The sequence below is a fragment of the Sphaeramia orbicularis genome, chromosome 20, assembly GCF_902148855.1.
Source record: "Sphaeramia orbicularis chromosome 20, fSphaOr1.1, whole genome shotgun sequence".
Taxonomy (NCBI): Eukaryota; Metazoa; Chordata; class Actinopteri; order Kurtiformes; family Apogonidae; genus Sphaeramia; species Sphaeramia orbicularis.
Window position 1 is genome coordinate 44,356,102 of NC_043976.1, and position 23,384 is coordinate 44,379,485.

General features: G+C 42.2%; 1 protein-coding gene across 5 annotated transcripts in view; it reads right to left on the bottom strand.

Moving 5' to 3' along the window:
• The window catches only part of LOC115411424 (rho GTPase-activating protein 12-like), an 86,414-nt gene that overhangs the window by 20,239 nt on the left and 42,791 nt on the right, over positions 1-23,384 (bottom strand). For all 5 annotated transcript variants that reach the window (XM_030123539.1, XM_030123541.1, XM_030123540.1 and 2 more), the window contains exons 2-3: positions 4,937-5,209; positions 672-812 (exon numbers count right to left, since the gene is read on the bottom strand). In XM_030123539.1, coding sequence (XP_029979399.1) covers positions 672-812; positions 4,937-5,209 — 414 coding nt within the window. The remainder of the gene's footprint in view (positions 1-671; positions 813-4,936; positions 5,210-23,384) is intronic.

Genomic DNA, 23,384 nt, shown 5'->3' on the forward strand with positions numbered 1-23,384 from the left:
CATCCCTGCCGCCATACTCCATTTTCAGAGGTGGTTCTGCTGCTGTTCATGACATTTCTACTGCTAGCAGATCATGCTACAATGTGAAGGCTGCAGTTCACTATGAATTTAATCATGCATGACAGACCAAACACATGCTCTTCCCTTCATGCCTCACATGTTGGCTCAAATTATTACCTGCACAATGCAGGATTAAATGGTAGTTTATAAATGGATAGTGGTGGCAGACAAGTTCTACTTATCATGCTATCGAACAATGGCACTACGGGTACAATGCCGCTAGTTAAAGAAATTAAAAATTAACTTAAAGGAGAATCCAAGGTTTTCTCCAAAGAAAGGGAAGGTACTGGTGTTCTTCAGACAAACTAGAACCAAAGAGACAAAGGTTCAGATCCAGATGGACCTGGACTGGACCTGAGAACACCTGGAACTGACTTTAGGTTTACACATGTGTCACCTGTGTGGAAGGAGCTTTGACTGGAGTTAAGATTAAAAATAAATAAATAAATAAACAAACCACAGAGTTCATTAATAAAAAAGATAATTCAATCTCTTCAACTAAAATTCAGTCCTTTCCGAGGGTTTCCAGGCCCCGTTCTGAACCCTGCATCAGTGACAGAGTACCAACCAGTGAAACCCTGATGTGGACTTCCTGTTGGTGTGGGACCCACCTTCTCCTGGGTGTATTCGGACACGTACAGCGTGTGTCCGTGCTCGTCCAGTTCCTCAGACCAGCCTCTAGGGGGCGATCCGTACTGACTGTCCGACTGACTGGAGTGGGTGCTGGGACAGTTCTCCTCTGAGGACAGCAGCTGTGGACAGACACAGGACACAAGAGGACCATGAGCCTTTACATACAAGAACCAAGAGGAACCAAAGAGACCAGGACAAAACACAGGTGACCCACTGATGGATTTAAACAAACAACTGTTACATTTTCACACCAATCAAAAATAATTTAAAAAAAAAATTAAGAAAATTTAGTGCAATTTTAACAATATTCTGCCTCCACTTCTCATTAGTCCATGTGCATTCTGGATCAGATCTACAAAGACACTAAACACTGAGGAACAGGAAGAAAAGAGTTCAAACTGGACTGAATTTAATACAGACATTTCAGGTTGGTCATATTTGTTCAGGTTATTCGCATTTTATTGTTACAGGAGAGTTTGTGAATGTGAATATTTTCATAATTTAATGTTATTTTTTGTACTGAACCAAAGACAAAAATTTGAAGTTGTCATTATTTGTAGACATAATGTAAGATTATTTTTTTCACATCAAACCCAGTAGTAAATCTGCAGTCATTCTTTTTTGTGGGTTCTTCTGCTGTTCTTATTTGTCTGTAGATCAGATTGGTCTGGATGTGGAACCGACACTAAAATGAGTTCCACAGCCTGGACTGTGGAATTTTTACACTTTGTAAATTCATCCCAGGGGTCGGACTGGAACCTTTGGTGGGATGCATTTGACGCCCGGGACGCATGTTTGAGACGGCTGACTTAGACAGTCCTGGTGTAGATGTTGAGCTGCTGATGCTGCACCAGTGCTTTTACAAACAGACTGAGCAGAGGAGCTGAGTAGGTGGAACCTGAGCATATGAGGATGTGTGGTGGTATTCAAGCCCCTTAAACCACAGTGAACACAACAGACGTGGGCTGGTGTCCAGACTGGGGATGTAACAATATGGAAATTTCATATCACGGTTATAGTGACCAAAATTATCATGGTTGTCACGGTATTATAGAAACTGTGCTCAAAATGTTCAAAAAGTACTGATACACACACTGAAATATTTCAACCAAGCTGTATTTTGAAAATAATAATAAAATAATTAGTACAATGTACCTTCTGTTGCAGAAACATTCAAATATTAACCCTTAGTGGTCTGAGCCTATTTTGTCTGTTTTTCAGTCCTTTTGATTTTGCCTTTATATACTATATAAACAAATGTTTACTATACCCATGTTTGGGATCTGTTTTTTCAGCACAACTTCATCTATCTCATCTATCTATTATTTTTTTCACTTTGACCTACTATAAAAACAGAAAAGGACAGAAAACACAAAAAAATATAAAATCCAATTTCAAAAATGTATATAATTTATTGCATAAATAACACAGATGCTTAATGAACCTTTTCAAAGACTTCAAAAGTGAATATTGGTTCCAGATATTAGAAATATACAATTAAAATTGTAATAAATTAAAACTATATTCAAATATTTGACATAAAAGCAGATATTTACGGAAGCGTTTTCTCCAGAAAACTGCGGTAATCAAACAAGGTTATCATGATAATTAGAATTTAAACGGTAATACTAACCGTCTGCAATTTTACCGCCGTTCATTGTTATACTGGTAATTGTTGCATCCCTAGTCCAGGCCTGTCAGGACCAGGGCGGAGCTACAGCCGAGAGGGTGGAGCTCTTTCACAACATCTACTACAAAGACAGTCCACACACTGATGGAAACACTCAGCCTTATTCTTCCAGAGTATTTCTAATGAAGCAGACTAAATACACACCATGTGTTTATCTGGTTTAACCCATTAACACCCACTGATATCCACTGGTCCACTGAAGCAAATACTGATCTACACTGTTTAAGAACTTTAAAGCCAATAATCCTATCAACGTGATAAAACACTTGGTGTCAAATACAGTTCATCTTTTCACGGTCATCAGATATGACCATATTTGAACGTCCAGAGGCTCCGTAGTTACCGTGGAAACACATCTTCTCCAACATTGATTCACCAGTAAAACCCATGGAGTTGAGTCAATGCCAGTGGATGGACACACTGGGTTTATGTTCAGTTAATGTTTTTATATAATAACCTCACATGTAATATCGACTCAAGTACACGATCAGTAAATTAAATACAGGAAAACGCCTGATTTTCACTGAAAATATGCAAAATACAGAGGATAATATAATGATAAATGGTGATAAATCACTTAAAGGTTAAATGTATTTGGGAAGTATCACAGAAGGAGCACTGGGTGTTCATGGGTTGACCGTTAAATCAGCTATCAGAATTGCCTGAATACTGCAATAAACCCCACCACCACAAGGGGGCAGCATTGGATAACGATAAGAGGAAGGTCACCTGACAGGATCACATGACTTCTACCAGTCAGAGCTCCTCCAGTTCAAAGTCCTCTGAGGTGCACCAGGCCTAGACCTAGACCCTCAGGTCCTCCACAGTCTGGGTTAGTTCACTAAGACCCTCAGGTCCCTTTTGTGTATTTTATATATTTACATATTTATTATTTTTTTCCCCCCCTTTTAATTTTTTTATTGTCTATTTATCTCTTATTTAATTTTATTGATGTATTTCTCTTTTTTCTTTCTCATCTAACTTTGAATTTATGGCAGCACTTGTTTGTTTGGGGTTGGATTTTCTTTTTTTCTTTTTGTATGTTTTGTCATTCGTTGCTCTTTCTATTGTTCATATTCATAAAAGCTGAAAAACAATAAAAAGATTCTTAAATAAAAATTGATACACTTTTTTATTTAACACAATTTAACTGAACTATAAATATTTAATTATCAAGTAACTATGAATTGTTTCAGTTCATGAAGAACTTATTTAAAACAAACAAACAAACAAAAAAACAATATAAATGTTCTTCTTAACGTAATTTTTTTCAAAATTACTGAGGACTTTCCTGTAAAAAGTGTGTGGATGATTTTATCAGTGGCGTCCATATTGAAAAAGGCTCAAACAGCCCTTCCATTGGCTGCAGTGTGATGATAATCCACCAGGGGGCATAAACTCATATGGGGTCAAATACAACAGGTTTAAAGGGAAAGTATTGATCTGGTTGATTAGATGGAGGTCTGAGAACCTGCTGCAGCACATATGATACAAATGGGTTTAAACCAGGGCTGTCAAACATGCGTCCCGGGGGCCAAATGTGTTCCACCAAAGGTTCCAATCCAACCCCTGGGATGAATTTACAAAGTGTATAAATTCCAGTCCAGGCTGTGGAACTCATTTTAGTGTCGGTTCCACATCCAGACCAATCTGATCTACAGTCAAATAATAACAGCAGAAGAACCCACACAAAAGAATGACTGCAGATTTACTACTGGGTTTGATGGGGGAAAAAAAAAAAAATTACATTATGCCTAAAAATAATGACTTCAAATTTCTCTTTGTTTTAGTGCAAAAAATAACATTAAATTATGAAAATATTTACATTTACAAACTATCCTGTAACAATAAAATGTGAATGACCTGAACAAATATGAACAACCTGAAATGTGTAAAGAAAATTCAGTCCAGTTTGAACTCTTTCCTTCGTGTTCCTCAGTGTTTAGTGTCTTTGTAGATCTGATCCAGAATGCACATGGACTAATGAGAAGTTACTATTTAAAAATCACCCAAATTCACCCAAAAATTACCCTAAAACCATCTAAAAATTACTCAAAAACCACCTAAAATTCACCCAAAAATTACCAAAAAAACCACCCCAAAAATACCTAACATTATGCCTATAAATAACTTCAAATTTTAGTGCAAAAAAACCCAAAACATTAAATTATGAAAATATTTACATTTACAAACTCTCCTGTAACAATAAAATGTGAATAACCTGAACAACCTGAAATGTCTGTATTAAATTCAGTCCAGTTTGAACTCTTTTCTTCCTGTTCCTCAGTGTTTAGTGTCTTTGTAGATCTGATCCAAGTAAGTATTTTCATAAATTAATGTTTTTTTTTTGCACTAAAGCAAAGACAAAAATTTGCAGTTGTCATTATTTATAGGTTATTCTGTTATTATTTTACTGGTCCGGCCCACTGGAGATAAAATCGGACTGAACGTGGAACCTGAAAGAACACGGGTTTGAGAGCCCTGCTTTAAAGGGTTACTGGTGCCCAATCAGAGCCCCCCCCCCAGGTCTGGGGCGGAGCCTCAGCGCCTCACCTCTCCGTCGGCCGTGCCCTGACTGTCTCCTCTGAAGCTGCTGGTGCTCCCGCTGGCGTCCCTGGTGCGGGGGGGCTTCCAGGTGCGCTCCCCCGTGGCCCGGTTGTAGTAGAAATGCCTTCCGCTCAGGTCCTTGTGAGTCTCCCAGTCGCCCAGGATGTGGAGGGGGGAGCCCGAGGGGACGGGGGGCAGACTGGACTGGGAGATCTTCAGCTCCTGGAGGTTGGTGTAGACCGGGGAGTCGGAGCGGCCCTGACCCGTAGGAGATGTAGTCTGAGGGAAGGAGGAACGACACAAGAGATAAGGGATGAGATAAGGGAAGAGATAAGGGAAGAGATAAGAGATAAGGGAAGAGAGAAGAGATAAGGGAAGAGAGAAGGGAAGAGATAAGAGATAAGACAAGAGATAAGGGAAGCGATAAGAGATAAGGTAAAAGATAAGAGATAAGGGAAGAGATAAGAGATAAGAGATAAGACAGGAGATAAGGGAAGAGAGAAGGGAAGAGAGAAGGGATAAGGGAAGAGAGAAGAGATAAGGGAAGAGAGAAGGGAAGCGATAAGAGATAAGGTAAAAGATAAGAGATAAGGGAAGAGATAAGAGATAAGACAGGAGATAAGGGAAGAGAGAAGGGAAGAGAGAAGGGATAAGGGAAGAGATAAGAGATAAGGGAAGAGAGAAAGGAAGAGAGAAGAGATAAGGGAAGAGAGAAGGGATAAGGGAAGAGATAAGAGATAAGACAAGAGATAAGGGAAGAGATAAGGGAAGCGATACGAGATAAGGGAAGAGATAAGGTAAAAGATAAGAGATAAGGGAAGAGATAAGGTAAAAGATAAGAGATAAGATAAGAGATAAGGTAAGACATAAGAGATAAGGGAAGAGATAAGACAAGAGATAAGTTAAGCGATAAGGTAAGAGATAAGATAAGAGATAAGACATGAGATAAGGTAAGAGATAAGGTAAAAGATAAGAGATAAGGCAAGAGATAAGGTAAGAGATAAGACAAGAGATAAAGTAAGAGATAAAATAAGAGATAAGGTAAGAGATAAGATATGAGAAGAAATAAGGTAAGATATAAGTTAAGATACAAGACAAAAGATAAGACATGATAAGATATAAGGTAAGATGAGATAAGATTAGAGATAAGATGTATGATAAGATATAAAGTAAGATAAGATAAGTTAAGAAAGATAAGATAAAACTTTATTTATCCCACTGTGGGGAAATTTCACATATTAACCCTTTAACCCCTGAGTCCTGACTGCAGGTAAAGGTTCACATATTAACAATAACCCAGCGCAGAAACAGAGAAAACCCACGAACGAGTGAAAACAGGACTATAGACAGAAAAATCAGACATGTGGTATTAATATAGACGGCTCTGAGGGGAGGGGCTCTAAGGGGAGGGGCTGTGACCGTCCAACACAGACAGGATGCTGCTGCTCATCCAATCAGACGCCACATGGTCTGCACATGCTCTCCAGGTCTGAAGCATCACATTCTCAGCATAGTTGAACCGTAACCTTCAAAGCACACGTTCCAACCTTCTGTCTGTTATCAAGAACCATCCGACTAACCCTAACCCCAACCGCGGAACCAGTCCAACTGGGACCTGGGTTCAACGATTTCAGTCATTTCATCTACAGCGGGTAGGAACATGTGGATGTGAGGATGATCAAGTCAAGCAGGTTAATGATTCTGAGACTAATTAAAAGTACATCAGGTCCAAACGATTCACAAGTATGTATGAGTTTATAGTCAAGTATAAAACACTGGCCCTAAGCCCTAGACCAGACCAAGTTCTAGACCAGACCATTTTATAGACCAGACCGAGTTATAGACCAGACCATGTTAAAGACCAAACCGAGTTATAGACCAGACCTAGTTATAGACCAGACCGAGTTATAGACCAGACCATGTTAAAGACCAAACCGAGTTATAGACCAGACCTAGTTATAGACCAGACCGAGTTATAGACCAGACCATGTTAAAGACCAAACCGAGTTATACACCAGACCGAGTTATAGACCAGACTGAGTTATAGATCAGACCCGACCAAGTTATAGACCAGACCATGTTAAAGACCAGACCGCGTTATAGACCAGACCATATTATAGACCAGACCGAGTTACAGACCAGACCGAGTTATAGACCAGACCCAACCAAGTTATAGACCAGACCGAGTTATAGACCAGACCATGTTAAAGACCAGACCGAGTTATTATCCAGACCATGTTATAGACCAGACCATGTTAAAGACCAGACCATGTTAAAGACCAGACCATGTTAAAGACCAGACCGAGTTATAGACCAGACCATGTTAAAGACCAGACCGAGTTATAGACCAGACCATATTATAGACCAGACCGAGTTATAGACCCGACCAAGTTATAGACCAGACCATGTTAAAGACCAGACCGAGTTATAGACCAGACCATATTATAGACGAGACCGAGTTATAGACCAGACCAAGTTACAGACCAGACCCAACCAAGTTATAGACCAGACCGAGTTATAGACCAGACCATGTTACAGACCAGACCAAGTTATTATCCAGGCCATGTTATAGACCAGACCGAGTTATAGACCAGACCATTTTATAGACCAGACCATGTTAAAGACCAGACCATGTTAAAGACCAAACCGAGTTATAGACCAGACCATGTTAAAGACCAGACCGAGTTATAGACCAGACCATATTATAGACCAGACTGAGTTATAGACCAGACCGAGTTACAGACCAGACCGAGTTATAGACCAGACCATGTTAAAGACCAGACCGAGTTATAGACCAGACCGAGTTATAGACCAGACCGAGTTATAGACCAGACCGAGTTATAGACCAGACCATGTTAAAGACCAGACTGAGTTATAGACCAGACCGAGTTACAGACCAGACCGAGTTATAGACCAGACCATGTTAAAGACCAGACCGAGTTATAGACCAGACCGAGTTATAGACCAGACCATGTTATAGACCAGACCATGTTATAGACCAGACCGAGTTATAGACCAGACCGAGTTATAGACCAGACCGAGTTATAGACCAGACCATGTTAAAGACCAGACCGAGTTATAGACCAAACCAGACCATGTTAAAGACCAGACCAAGTTACAGACCAGACCGAGTTATAGACCAGACCATGTTATAGACCAAAGTTATAAACCAGACCAAGTTGTAGACCAGACCATGTTAAAGACCAGACCAAGTTATAGACTGGACTGAGTTATTGACCAGACCGAGTTATAGACCAATGTTATAGACCGGACCGAGTTACAGACCAGGCCGAATTATAGACCAGACTATGTTACAGACCAGACCAAGTTATAGACCAAAGTTATAGACCAGACCAAGTTATAGACCAGACCATGTTAAAGACCAGATCAAGTTACAGACCAGACCAGACCAAGTTATAGACCAGATCGAGTTATAGACCAGACCATTTTATAGACCAGACCATGTTAAAGACCAGACCGAGTTATAGACCAGACCATATTATAGACCAGACCGAGTTATAGACCAGACCAAGTTACAGACCAGACCGAGTTATAGACCAGACCATGTTAAAGACCAGACCATGTTATAGACCAGACCATGTTATAGACCAGACCAAGTTATAGACCAGACCGAGTTATAGACCAGACCATGTTAAAGATCAGACCGAGTTATAGACCAGACCATGTTAAAGACCAGACCATGTTAAAGACCAAACCGAGTTATAGACCAGACCGAGTTATAGACCAGACCGAGTTATAGACCAGACCATGTTAAAGACCAGACCGAGTTATAGACCAAACCAGACCATGTTAAAGACCAGACCAAGTTACAGACCAGACCGAGTTATAGACCAGACCATGTTATAGACCAAAGTTATAAACCAGACCAAGTTGTAGACCAGACCATGTTAAAGACCAGACCAAGTTATAGACTGGACTGAGTTATTGACCAGACCGAGTTATAGACCAACGTTATAGACCGGACCGAGTTACAGACCAGGCCGAATTATAGACCAGACTATGTTACAGACCAGACCAAGTTATAGACCAAAGTTATAGACCAGACCAAGTTATAGACCAGACCATGTTAAAGACCAGATCAAGTTACAGACCAGACCAGACCAAGTTATAGACCAGATCGAGTCACAAACGGGACCAAGATATAGACCAAGTTACAGACTGTGTTATAGACCGGACCAAGTTATAGACTGGACCGAGTTATAGACCAGACCATGTTACAGACCAGACCAAGTTATTATCCAGACCATGTTATAGACCAGACCATTTTATAGACCAGACCATGTTAAAGACCAGACCATGTTAAAGACCAAACCGAGTTATAGACCAGACCATGTTAAAGACCAGACCGAGTTATAGACCAGACCATATTATAGACCAGACCGAGTTATAGACCAGACCAAGTTACAGACCAGACCGAGTTATAGACCAGACCATGTTAAAGACCAGACCGAGTTATAGACCAGACCGAGTTATAGACCAGACCATGTTATAGACCAGACCATGTTATAGACCAGACCGAGTTATAGACCAGACCGAGTTATAGACCAGACCATGTTATAGACCAGACCATGTTATAGACCAGACCGAGTTATAGACCAGACCGAGTTATAGACCAGACCATGTTAAAGACCAGACCATGTTAAAGACCAGACCGAGTTATAGACCAAACCAGACCATGTTAAAGACCAGACCAAGTTACAGACCAGACCGAGTTATAGACCAGACCATGTTATAGACCAAAGTTATAAACCAGACCAAGTTGTAGACCAGACCATGTTAAAGACCAGACCAAGTTATAGACTGGACTGAGTTATTGACCAGACCGAGTTATAGACCAACATTATAGACCGGACCGAGTTACAGACCAGGCCGAATTATAGACCAGACTATGTTACAGACCAGACCAAGTTATAGACCAAAGTTATAGACCAGACCAAGTTATAGACCAGACCATGTTAAAGACCAGATCAAGTTACAGACCAGACCAGACCAAGTTATAGACCAGATTGAGTCACAAACGGTACCAAGATATAGACCAAGTTACAGACTGAGTTATAGACCGGACCAAGTTATAGACTGGACCGAGTTATAGACCAGACCATGTTAAAGACCAGACTGAGTTATAGACCAGACCATATTATAGACCAGACCGAGTTATAGACCAGACCAAGTTACAGACCAGACCGAGTTATAGACCAGACCATGTTAAAGACCAGACCATGTTAAAGACCAGACCATGTTATAGACCAGACCAAGTTACAGACCACACAGAGTTATAGACCAGACCAAGTAATAGACTAGATCATGTTATAGACCAGGTCGAGATGGACCAGTGGGACCAGTGGAAAGGCGAGTCCAGAACCTGGTGACATGATGTAAAGGTCTGTAGGAAACAAAGGCTAAATGGAATATTCTGGATAAAATACTGCTGTTGGCAAAAGATTTCAAAGAACAGACGAATATATACGGTCCACGGAGAAGAGGAAGAGGAGACCAAACCCAGCTGCACTATGAACATATGGGTCACAATGAACCATATATATACGAGCAGAAACCCAAACGGAGGCATCAGCATAAAGCATGTTTTCAGCTGAAGTCACTGCTGTTCATCCATTTCACAAACTCACAACACAAAGCACTGTACTTTGTTTTTTTGGGGTTTTTTTGGAGTCAGAGCGGTGGACTCCTCCGACCGCGGCCCCTCAGTGTCAGCATGGACACACTTCAAACACGCCTTTCCAAGGGGGTCCGTCAGACTCCAAACTTGGCAGCGTCCGAAGGTCATTTCACAAAAGCCGCAGAGCTGCGTTTCTATGGTTACGGCTCAGAGCGTTTTCACGTTCTCGTCCTCGCTTGTGGAAAATATTCGGGGGGTTTGGAGATCAGTGCTGAGCTGAGGGCCCACGCCAGAGAACGTCCACCACCGCCCAACTGAGTGGCAGAGAAGCAGCCAATCACAGAGGATGAGCATACGGGAGGCTGCGCAGGCTCCGCCCCCTCAGCCCTCTGTTCTCCTTCAGATGGCGCGCCTCACTCTGAACGGTTTTCAGGACACAGATGGGACTTCCTGCCGCTCTTGGAACCAACCAGAATATTGTTCACATAAACCACAGGTGTCAAACATGCGTCCCGGGGCCCAAAACCGGCCCACCAAAGGGTCCGGTCCGGCCCACCAAAGGGTCCGGTCTGGCCCACCAAAGGGTCCGGTCCGGCCCCTGGGATGAATTTACAAAGTGCAGAAGATATTAACAGTCAAAGGTATCGAACTCAAAAATAACAGCATAATAAACTAAAAATAATGATTCCAAATTTTCTCCTTGGTTTAATGTGACAAAAATAGTATGACATCATGCTGATAAATAATGGCAACAATTTTGTCTCTTTGATTTACTGCAAAGAACATTAAATTCTGAAATCTAAAATCAGGATTTCCAACATAAAACAACTGAACTAAAACAAAAGACATTTCCTCAAAATAAAACAGAAACTAAAATGACATGAGGAGTGAAACTAAAAACCAAAATGAAAGTGAATAAAAACACCAGGTTAATATCACCACTGAACTGGAGTCTGACTGAAGCTGTGGAACTGTCAACAGAAGGAGGTCAAAGGTCAAAGGTCAGTGGAACTGAACCCAAAGAGGCAACTGTGGGTTCTGGAGGAAAAGGGCCTGATGGAAACTGCACCGTCTGCTCCACCCTGCACCTTATGCTCCACCCCTGCACCGCACGCTCCACCCTGCACCGTCTGCTCCACCTGCACCGTCTGCTCCACCTGCACCGTCTGCTCCACCTGCAATGTCTGCTCCACCCCGCACTGTACGCTCCACCCTGCACCCTCTGCTCCACCTGCACCGTACACTCCACCCTGCACCGTCTGCTCCACCTGCATCGTCTGCTCCACCTGCACCGTCTGCCCCACCCTGCACCGTCTGCACCGTCTGCCCCACCCTGCGCTGTCTGCTCCACCCTGCACCGTCTGCCCCACCCTGCGCTGTCTGCTCCACCCTGCACCGTCTGCTCCACCCTGCACCGTCTGCTCCACCTGCACCGTACACTCCACCCTGCACCGTCTGCTCCACCTGCACCGTCTGCCCCACCCTGCGCTGTCTGCTCCACCCTGCACCGTCTGCACCGTCTGCCCCACCCTGCGCTGTCTGCTCCACCCTGCACCGTCTGCTCCACCTGCAATGTCTGCTCCACCCCGCACTGTACGCTCCACCCTGCACCCTCTGCTCCACCTGCACCGTACACTCCACCCTGCACCGTATGCTCCACCTGCACCGTACGCTGCACCTGCTCACAGTGGTCACATGGTCTGCTCACAGCTCTACCTGGAACTCAGTTCAACAGTTACACAGAACAAAGGCGCTGACGGCCGCCAGCGTCTGATGGACAGATCTGAAAGGAGACATGGACGCTTCAGAAAAAAAGGAACATGAATTATTATGGGATGTCTTGTCCATCTGTGTTGGCAAAAGCAAACACTGATGCTAAATTTAGAGACGACAAAGTGCAAAAGCGCAGAGTGGCAACACGTTTCCCTCCGTTTATCACCTTATGTCCAGGGCTGCACACAAACACATCGTCATCATCCTCCCCTGCTCGTCGGTAGCCTCTGAACACACTGAGAGCTCGACGCATGGCGATGCACGACGGCGTCCGTCAACACACACTCAGCCCCGTCCACACACACACACACACACACACACACACTTTGACTGTTCGTCTGTCCAGTCCAGCTGAAGGACATACGAGCCTGTGATGGAGGCAAAGGGGAACAGGATCTATGTACCTCTGCAAGTAGACACACACACACACACACACCCACACACACACACACACACACACCCACACACACACACAGCTCTGACTGAAACTCATATGACACAACAGGAAATGCTAATGAAAATTTCCCTCTCACAGCTTCCTCTGTGAAGCGTGTCTGTGGGTTTGAGAGCTGGGCCAACACGAGTTGACAGACTAAGTATGCTTAGAGTTAGCTCTGTGTCGGACCTGTTCAGGTGGGTGGGGGGTGTGGGGGTGTTGGGGGGGGGGTATAATAGGGTTAGATAGTAGCAGGGGTGTAAGAAAATATCAGTTCTGTAATATATTGTGATATTTCACTTCATGATACTGTATCGATATTAAAAAGGACTGTATCAATATTTTTAGGTATTAATTCAAGTGCAGACACGGCAGAGATTCATTTTGGTTTTTCTTTTTTATTTATCATGCTCTTTATTTCTATATTCTCATGGGTGTTTTACTCTGTTGTTTGTATACTACAGAAGTTGTATTGTGATATTACAGGTCATTCATGTAGTTTTTAAAAATTGATAACGGTTTTTTCAAGCATCCTAAAAGCACTTTTTACTGTTTGAAAGAAGCAAATGTTAGTTTTTTATATTGAGAATGCACAAAAATAATGTTCTGATGTTGGACAATTCAGGGACTGAACATAATGCATTCTTTCCGTAATAGAATACCAACATTTAAACAGGATCTTAAACTGAAATGTCTGTAAAACATGTATTTGTGTGATTTTTGCACTGGTAAACCTGCCTGTTAAAACTTTATTTATCCAAATGCTGTACTATAAGTTTTTCCAGGATGTAATCTTTTTAAAAGAAAATAAACAAAGCAAAAAATATCGCCTTGTTAACAGTATTGTGATATATTGCGATCTAGTGTATTGTGATCCTAGTATTGTGATTTATATCGTATTGCCAAATTCTTGCCGATACACAGTCCTACATAATAGTGTTGATCATCTGTGCTCATCTTTCACCTGAACAAATGAATGTGGAGGCAAGAGACTGAGTTGAAAGAACAACAACCAACAGTCTGAGTCAGACCCACAGGAAGGACAAGAGGACGAGACCCTGAACGCATCGTCAACCACATCAGCTGTAGAAAAACACACACATCGTTGCCCTTTCACGACTGATATCAGGGTCTTAACAGCACAAGTCATGTGACACTGGGGTTACATAGCTCCGTTTCACTGAGGCTATATGCAACGTATGTTGTAATTTTAAGATCTTACAACACTTGGTTTCCGAAGCCTAAACCACACTTTTTTAAAGAGAAAGTAACAGCAGAAAGAGAGAAAAGACAGAGGACAGAAACAGAGAAAAGTCCAGGTCAGATCTGAAGACAGACACTGTGGAAGGACACAGTATGTGTTCAGCTGAAATTAGAGAGACCACACACTATATTATTATATTTATTAAGTATTTATTAGTATTACTATTATTATTATCATTAAGTACAGAGACACATTGTACAAGTTAACCTCCATCTGCAGTCACTGGAAATGATCGTCCTCAAAAATAAACACATCGATGGAAGAAGGCTAAATATACAACATTTCTATAAAGTTCATGTTGGGAGTGGAACGTCTGTAGGTGAACAGTATGTGGTGCACAGACTGTAAACCAACTGACATGAAACAGGAACGTGGGGGTGGGGTGGGGGGGGGTCCACTCATAAGTCTGAACCTACGGACAGTGCACAGGCTTTTTCCCTCTTATTTCACGTTATGTAACGACCAAAGTTCTCTGCATCCCCAAACACTTCACCGTGGTCAGTGGAGGTGAGCTCTGTCAGTGATTGGCTGATTAGAATCTCCTGCTGAGCTCTCATTGGCCGACGGTCACTTGGTTTGAAGTGAATGAAATGTGACAGAAGTAGAGGGGGACAGCAATGGAGCCCCAGGATCTGTGAGGGGTAATTAAATATAGACAGGTTGGGGGGGGGGGTGTAAGAGAGTGGATGAGAGGCAGAGGAAGGGGCAAAGACAGGGGTAGATGAAGAGGAAGGGGCAGAAGCAGGAGCAGATGAAGGGGCAGAAACACAGGCAGAGGTAAAGACAGAGCTGTGCAGCTGAATGCAGAACACATCTGCGTGGTTCAGATAAATGAGGCTGACACTACAGACTGCGACTGTACAGAATGCAACACACTGCATCAGAATGCAGCGTGGAAAGTGTGTAGACACGCCCAGAGTGGAAATGAGAGAATAATTCAACTCACAGAGTCTGACTGAGCATGTGCAGACAGAAGGAACAGTCGCAGAGCACCAACACTGATGACAATGGGTTTATTAAAGAAGCCCACTGAGGTTACACTGACTTAGTACAGCACTGTACCACCATGTGGGAGTACCCCCCCTCCACCCCCCCCCCCCTTCATTGTCCCACTGTGCTTGTATAATCAGTAGAGAATGCCTGTGCTTCACTGTACGCTGTAAATTAAACCATAAATTATTCTGTGTGCAAAGCAGTGCAGGTCAGGGTGAGGGCAGGGGGGGCTGTGTGTGTGTGTGTAGGGGGGGGGGGGGGGCTGTGGAGCTGCAGTTGCACTTCAACACCACCAGGGGTCTCCCTTGGGCTGAGACGCCGCCATCGCCTATGTGTGGGCGGATGGGAGTCTTCATCTCCGTCTCCATCTGATGTATGTGACCATGAGGGAAGGAGCGTGAGGGGGAGGGGTTTCTCACACATGGCAGCCCCCCCACCCCTCTACTGCGTCTGCACGCTGCACTAGAGCACAGACCCATGCACTAGTGCAGCCGCTTGAACACAATGATCTGAACAGAGCTTCTGAAAACGCTTTTTTTCTGAATCAGCTGGTGTGTGCTGTCACCGTCCTCCAGCTGATTCAGAAAACTGCAGTGCATTCAGGAGGAGGCTGGGGGGGGGTTGCTGCCGCTGCTGCAAGGAGCATGACAAAGACAAAGAAAGTAGAACATGTTCCATCCACCGTGCAGACCTCCATTGGCTCCCACGGTGGAACACACCTCCAGATCTTTCTGCTTGGACATAAATCACTCCACAGCTTCGACCCTGGAGACACAGTGGACCTGCTCGTATTCCAGAACACTGATAAACCTTCCACGGGTTCTAACACCTGAAAACAACCTGCCTGTGCTTTGTGGTTCTGACCGTGACCACAGTGGACCTGGGGGACCCCCACCACATCAACCCACCAATGTTACTTCATGACACTGCAGTGATTTTAGGCTGTTCAAGCTGAAAGTTTGTGAAGAATAAAAAGCAGTGATGACTGATTATGAGCTCCAACATTCCCATAATGCCCTCCTGTTTGTGTAGTCATCACCCCCCACTGGGCTTAAATATGTGAACTACACCCCCTCAGGTATGAGCTCAGAGCTTCCACTTCATCAACAGCCCTGGAGACAATAACTAGTTTACCTTCATGTGTCGTCATGTCTTCTCTAATTAATTTTAAAATGTAAAACTAGAAAAGCACTTGGAGAGCACAGACCTCCACCAAGACAGATCTGACCCCCCCAATCACCACCAAAATTTAATCATTTGTTCCCTGTGCTATTATCAACATTTCCTGAACATTTCTTGAAAATCCATCCATAACTTTTTGAGTTATCTTGCTAACTAACTAACTAACCAACAAACAAACAAACCCTGGCAAAAACATAACCAGGTAACCACATAGAAACATATAGAAACCAGATAGAAACATATGTAAATGAAAAATGTGTGGTAAATGGGATTTTCAATGTTAAAGGTAAATGTCCACAGAGTCCACATTCCACAGTGGATGTGGACAATTTTGAGCCAAATACAAGATATTGTTCTAAGCTACAGGTGGATCCAATTGGAGGCTAATCGGAGTCGTTTGAATTTTTTATGAATTTTGGAAAATTGCTCAAAGATGACAGATAGGAAAATTGTAGATTTTGTGACCTTGAACTTTGGCCTTCTGGGCCCAAAATTTAACGGGTTGGTCCCAGGGCCTAGGCCTATCTGTGGGGAAGATTTGGTAAGCATTTAGAAAATAATGAAAACTAATAAAAACTAGCAAACCTGCTCTAAAAACGAATTAAAACAAACTGAATTAGAGAAAAAAAAAGTCAAAACGAAATAAAACTAAACTATAATGAAAAATCCAAAACTATTCTAACCTTGGTAGACACCTGTGTTTATACTGTTATCACAGCTGCAGCAGGACAACCATCCAAGTATGTCTGGATGTTCAGACGTGAATGTGATTCCACCTCAGACAGCGTGCCTTTCTGCTGCAGCTGAATTACATAATGTGATGGAAGTGGAAGTGAATTAGATCAGAGCGGGTCAGAGGAAGTGTGAGAGGACTGAGCGGCCAATCAGGTCCAGGCAGCGGCGCTCTGTCAACACAGCCATGTTAGAGGAGGTGAGGAGTCCACATCAGTCAGCCAGGCTCCTTCTGTCCTTCTGTCCTTGTCCCCGTCATCCTCTTCATCTTCTCTATCCCTTTCCTATTCGTCTCCCACACAAAGCCAACACCTCCTGCAGCTTCCAATAAGGATGTGCCACCTCTACAGCTATTCTCTCGCTCCACTGTTTCCCTTTGAGCCAACGCCCCTCTGGCCCCCACCCCCACCCCCTCCTCTCCTTCTCTGAGCTCCAGGAGGAACGGTGCTGCTGCTGATGTCCATATGACCAGATTAACCTACATTTCCACCTCACTAGGTGTCAGTCAGACCATGTTCGCCCACTCCCCCTTCATCACATTTGTGGTATCTCACATGCCGCCCCCCCCCCCCCCCCCCCCCACACACACACACACACACACCCTGATGCAAATGCCACACTGCTCCTCTCTTCTCTTAGCAACCAACTGCAGCCTGGCCCTGCAAAATGATCCAATCTGTATCTGAGTTGATAGTTTTGACCTCATTTAGAGTGTCTTTTAGCCCCTTTGTAGGTTTTCTCTTTAACCTTTGCAGAGGTTTTAGCTTGTTTCGATATTCTTTTAGCTGGTTTGCAGCTTCCCTATGTGGACTTTGCAGTTTTTAGCTTGTTTTTGAGCTTTACTTTCTAATTAAAACATGCAGTTTTTAGGTCTTTGTACTGTCTTAATCAACAATCCCTCCTGTTCTTCAAATTAACATTTACATTTATGCATTTGGCAGACACTTTTTTTTTCCAAAGCAATTTACAGGGGGAAAACCAAAATTAAAATAAATAAATAAATAATAAAAAATTAAATAAAATGCAAGAATAGATTAAAGACATAAAGCAGCTGTACAATTAAAAACAGTGTCGTACAGAAGATTAAAAAGCAAAAATTATAGACTCAAAATGCAAGAATAGATTAAGAAGACAAAAAAACAGCTGTACAATTAAAACAATGAAATAAAAATACCAAGTAAAACAGCAGAATAACCATAATAGTATATTTGAAATGGAATTTTAAAAATCGGAAATTAAGAGTGTACGCTCTTAATTTGTACAGATTGTGTTTATCAATAAGACTTATGTAATATATCAATTTCTCAGTATCACTCCTTGTTTTAATGCTGGTATTCAAAGAGTATTTTCTTAATTATCTAATTTTAAAATGCAAATTAGTTCAATTCTAAGTTGTTTTTGTGTTTAAATCTCCTGTAATCACAGTCCCATCCAGAAGATCATTCAACAGTTTTACTGTCGTCAGCTCTTCCCCGTTGGCTGAATTCTGTGCTACGTAGAGCTTTTCAAATCAGGCTTTCTTCTTGAAATGTTAATGAGAAAGGGCGAGGCTGGATTTTGAGGACGGGGGATGCCTGCAGCCATGTTGGGTCTCATGTGCATATGGGGGGGGGGGGGGGACGCTGTGATTGGCCATGGACCAACCTGCTGTACTTGGGTCTTGGATCGAACAGAACTATGTCAGTAAGTGACTTTAACTAGAGCAGGGCTGTCAAACTCATGTTAGTTCAGTTCCACCTTCAGCCTAATCTGATCTACAGTGGGCCGGACCAGGAAAATAATATAAATAATAGGATAAAAACTGATAAATAATGTCAACTCCAAAGTTTTTTTCTGTTTTTGAGTGAAAAAGTCAAACTCCATAATGAAAATGTTTACATCTACGAACCATACTTGAACATAACATGAACAAATATGAACCTGAAAATTCTTAAGAAAAATAAGCGTAATTTTATTAATATTATGCCTTAGTTTATCATTTACACATGTGCATCACAACTTAAAGATCACAGTGGATCTACAAATACACAAAACATTTAGTAACAGGCAGAATACTGGTACAGTTCTACATACTTCTCTTCAGAAATTTCAGGTTATTCACATTTTTTGTAAAACACTAGTCTGTAAATGTAAACATTTTTGTGTAATTTTACTTTTTTTTTACACTACAACAAAGAGAAAAATGTGTAGCTTTCATTATTTATAGTTTATCCTGATAGTATTTTACTGGTTCAGACCCACTTGAGATTTAATTGACCTAAAATGATTCTAACATCCTTGATTGTTAATATCTTCAGTGTAATTTTTGCATTTCACAAATTCATCCCAGGGGCCAGATTGGACCCTTTGGTGGGCTGGTTTTGACCCCCGGGCCGCATGTTTGACACCTGTGAACTAGAGCAACCGAGTCAAACTATTCAGATCCGAGGTCATGTGATTGGCGCCCACAGGAGCCCAGGGTCTGGCTTCTCCTCCGGGCTGAACTAGAGCGAACAGAACAGCGGCGGTCCAGAATGAACCCGACTTCTCCTTTTCTGTCCCGTTCCTTACTTAAAAACACATGGACACATTCCTGGAACATTTCAGAATGTGTGTGTAGATCAAATATCTGCAGGTCTGTGCAGCAGAGGCACATTCAGCTGCTGCCATGGGACGACGCAGACCTTGTTTTTACATGTGCCGTTCACTGTGAACTGAACATGGTGGGGTTTGTGGAGCACGTCTCACTGTTGGAGGCCGACGCCCCCTTGTGCCCCCCCCCCCCCCACAGCAGCACCTGACCATAGCCTAGTCCCAGTGTCTCCTACTGTGTCCTGGTCCCAAACAAACTATCCTGAAATAATAAAATGTGAATAACCTGAACAAATGTGTCCAACCTGAAATGTCTGTATTAAATTCAGTCCAGTTTGAACTCTTTTCTTCCTGTTCCTCAGTGTTTAGTGTCTTTGTAGATCTGATCCAGAATGCACATGGACTAATGAGAAATGGAGGCAGAAGATTGTTAAAATTGCAACAAATTTTCATAAGAAATTTCAGTTTTTTCAGGTTACTCACGTCTTTTTTGTTTGGATAGTTTGTAAAAGTATGTATTTTCACAGTTTAATGGGTTTTTTTTTGCATGAAAACAGACAAAAATTTGGAGGTGTCAAGGGATGTAACCATTACTGGTATAACGATAAACCGTGGTAAAATCACAGATGGTTAGTATTACCATTTAAAGTCTAATTATCATGATAACTGTGTTTGATTACCGCACTTTTAGGGGAAAAAACTCTATGTAAAGATCTGCTGTTATGTCAAATATGAGTTTATTTATTAATTTATTTTTTGAATATAGTTTTAATTTATTACAATTTTAATTTTATATTCCTAATATTTGGAACCAATATTCACTTTTAAAGACTTTGAAAAGGTTCATTGAGCATCTTTGTGTTATTTATGCAATAAATTATATACATTTTTCAAATTGGATTTAAATTTTTTTTTGTGTTTTCCTGACCTTTTATGTTTTATAGTAGGTTGAAGTGAAAAAATAATAGACAGATGATATAAATGAAGTTGTGCTGAAAAAACAGATCCCAAACATGGGTATAGTAAACATTTACTTATATAGTATATAAAGGCAAAATCAAAAGGACTGAAAAACGGACAAAATAGACTCAGACCACTAAGGGTTAATATTTGAATGTTTCTGCAACAGAAGGGACATTGTGCCAGTTATTTTATTTTAGTTTATTTTTTTTAAATACAACTTGGTTAAATTATTTCAGTTTGTGTATCAGTACTTTTTGAACATTTTGAGCACAATTTCAACAATACTGCGATAATAATTTTAACCGTGATAACTTTGGTCACAATAACCATGACATGAAATTTTCATATGGTTACATCCCTAGAGCTGTTATTATTTATTGGTTATTCTGTTATTATTTTACTGGTCCGACCCACTGCAGATCAAATCGGGCTGAACGTGGAACCTTAAAGAACATGAGTTTGAGAGCCCTGCACTATGGGAACAGCAGTGGGGGGTGTGTGTGAAAGGGTGAAACACAAAGGTGCATGTGCATATGTATGTCTTTGCTGACACTCCTGGGTCCTCCACCCTAACCCTGACCCCTGGGGGTTAAAGGTCCTGACCCTCCACAGTACCCATGTGGCTTTTCCCCGCCCCCTCCTGCAGAACGGCCTTTCTCTGGGCTCTGCACCCCGGCCCCTCCCGTTCCTGACCTCCTCATTCAGCGTTTCACAGCAGCGCCGCTCCACCATCCAAGTGTGAGACAGGATGACAGAGCTGCGCCGCAATCTGTTCCCCACACGGCCGTCCAATCAAAGCCAAGAACAGCATGTGATGGATTCCTGGTTGGAGAGGAGACGGAACGGAAGGGCCCCATAATGAATTCTGGCTTCAGAGAGTCAAACCACCTGCCAACAGCCTGACAGCATCAGTTTGTCCTGTTTAGCCATGGACAGGTTTGGGGACAAAATATTGATGACAAAGTGAAGCAAACTTCAATTTCTTTAATGGAAGGAGCTTTGAGAAATCTGTTTGCTATGACTCATTTCTAGAGGTCTTTGTCATCCAAAGCCTGTCTGTGTTCAAAGGGTTTGTCTGAGTGAAGGGACCGACGCAAACAGAGGGTGTGTTCTGTTCTGACTAGGAATGGAAGCATATCAATATTTCGTATCACGGTTACTGTGACCAAAATTATCACGGTTATCATTATTATCGCGCTATTATTGAAATTGTGTTCAAAATGTTCAAAAAGTACTGATACACACAGTGAAATAATTTAAGCAAGTTGTATTAAAAAAAAAACCAAACAAATAAAATAATTGGCACAATGTCCCTTCTGTTGCAGAAACATTCAAATATTAACCCTTAGTGGTCTGAGCCTATTTTGTCCATTTTTCAGTCCTTTTGATTTTGCCTTTATATACTATAGAAACAAATGTTTACTATACCCATGTTTGGATCTGTTTTTTCAGCACAACTTCATCTATATCATCTGTCTATTATGTTTTTTCACTTTAACCTACTATAAAAACATAAAAGGCCAGAAAACACAAACAATACATAAAATCCGATTTGAAAAATGTATATAATTTATTGCATAAATAACACACAGATGTTTAACGAACCTTTTCAAAGACTCTAAAAGTGAATATTGGTTCCAAATATCAGGTATATAAAATCAAAATTGTAATAAATTAAAACTATACTCAAATATTTGACATAAAAGCAGATCTTTACATGGGGGTTTTTCCCCTAAAAGTGCAGTAATCAAACACGGTTATCATAATAATTAGAATTTAAATGGTAATACTAACCGTCTGTGATTTTACCACCATTTATCGCTATACCGGTAATCGTTACATCCCTAGTTCTGACAGGACCAAACGGTACAAAGGACAGTCTGACATGTGGGACAGAAGGGTCTAGGGTCCCCCCCCCCGTCCCCGAGCAGACGACCCAGGTAAGGCTAGGCCATAGGAGGACGCCCACAACATGAAGGAGAAACTGTCAGTACAGAAGATAGATTACAATAAATATCAAAGCATTACTTCAATCCAATTCAAAAGTAGTGTGTGTGTGTGTGTGTGTGTGGGAGGGGGACACACAACATCAAATGAGGCTAAACTTGGAAAAACATCCAAACATAAATTCCACTCAGACATAACTACGAAAAACTGTACAAAAGACTGAACAAAACCATGCACCCCCCCCCCCCCCCCCAGCCCCAGACATCTGTGCTGTATTCGAACTCCTGTAGTTTTTGCGTTCAGATTTGTATTTCTATGTTTTTCTTGGTTTCGGTGCGGCTCAAACAGACTGAGCAGCATTCCTTCATGGCTGACAGCTGACAGCTAAGCCCCCCCACTTAATGACTAATCCCATCCTAATGCCTTCAGCGTGATTGGTTCCAACTAATTACACCAGCTCCGTTCTCCGGGAGCTGAGTGGCTGGATGGGTCAGGGGTCTGGGGGGGGTGTCAAGAGGAGGGGGGGGGGGGGGGGGGGGCTGCACACGGAACGCTTCAGTAGATACTTTGAGGATATTTGTCCTCCTAAACTTCACACTCATGCACAGTGGGTTTTAGTGTGACTGGATACTTGTGCAGAACTACATGAAGACAACAACAGCAGCAGGTCCAACAGTGGGAGGGGCCACAGTCCTGTAGAAGCCCCCCCCCACACACACACACACACACACACACACCTCCCCACTCTCACTGAGCGTGGGTCCAGAGGGCAGCTGGATGGGACTCATAATAGGTTATTAATATTCCCTCAGATCTTCACTGCTAATCTGCTGCTGTGTTTCTGTGGGGGTGTGGGGGTGTGTGTGGGGTGGGGGGGTGAGGACACTAGGCACTTTTCCATTGACCCTCAAATAACGTGAATTTAACTTACACATATAAATTTGTCTAATGGGAA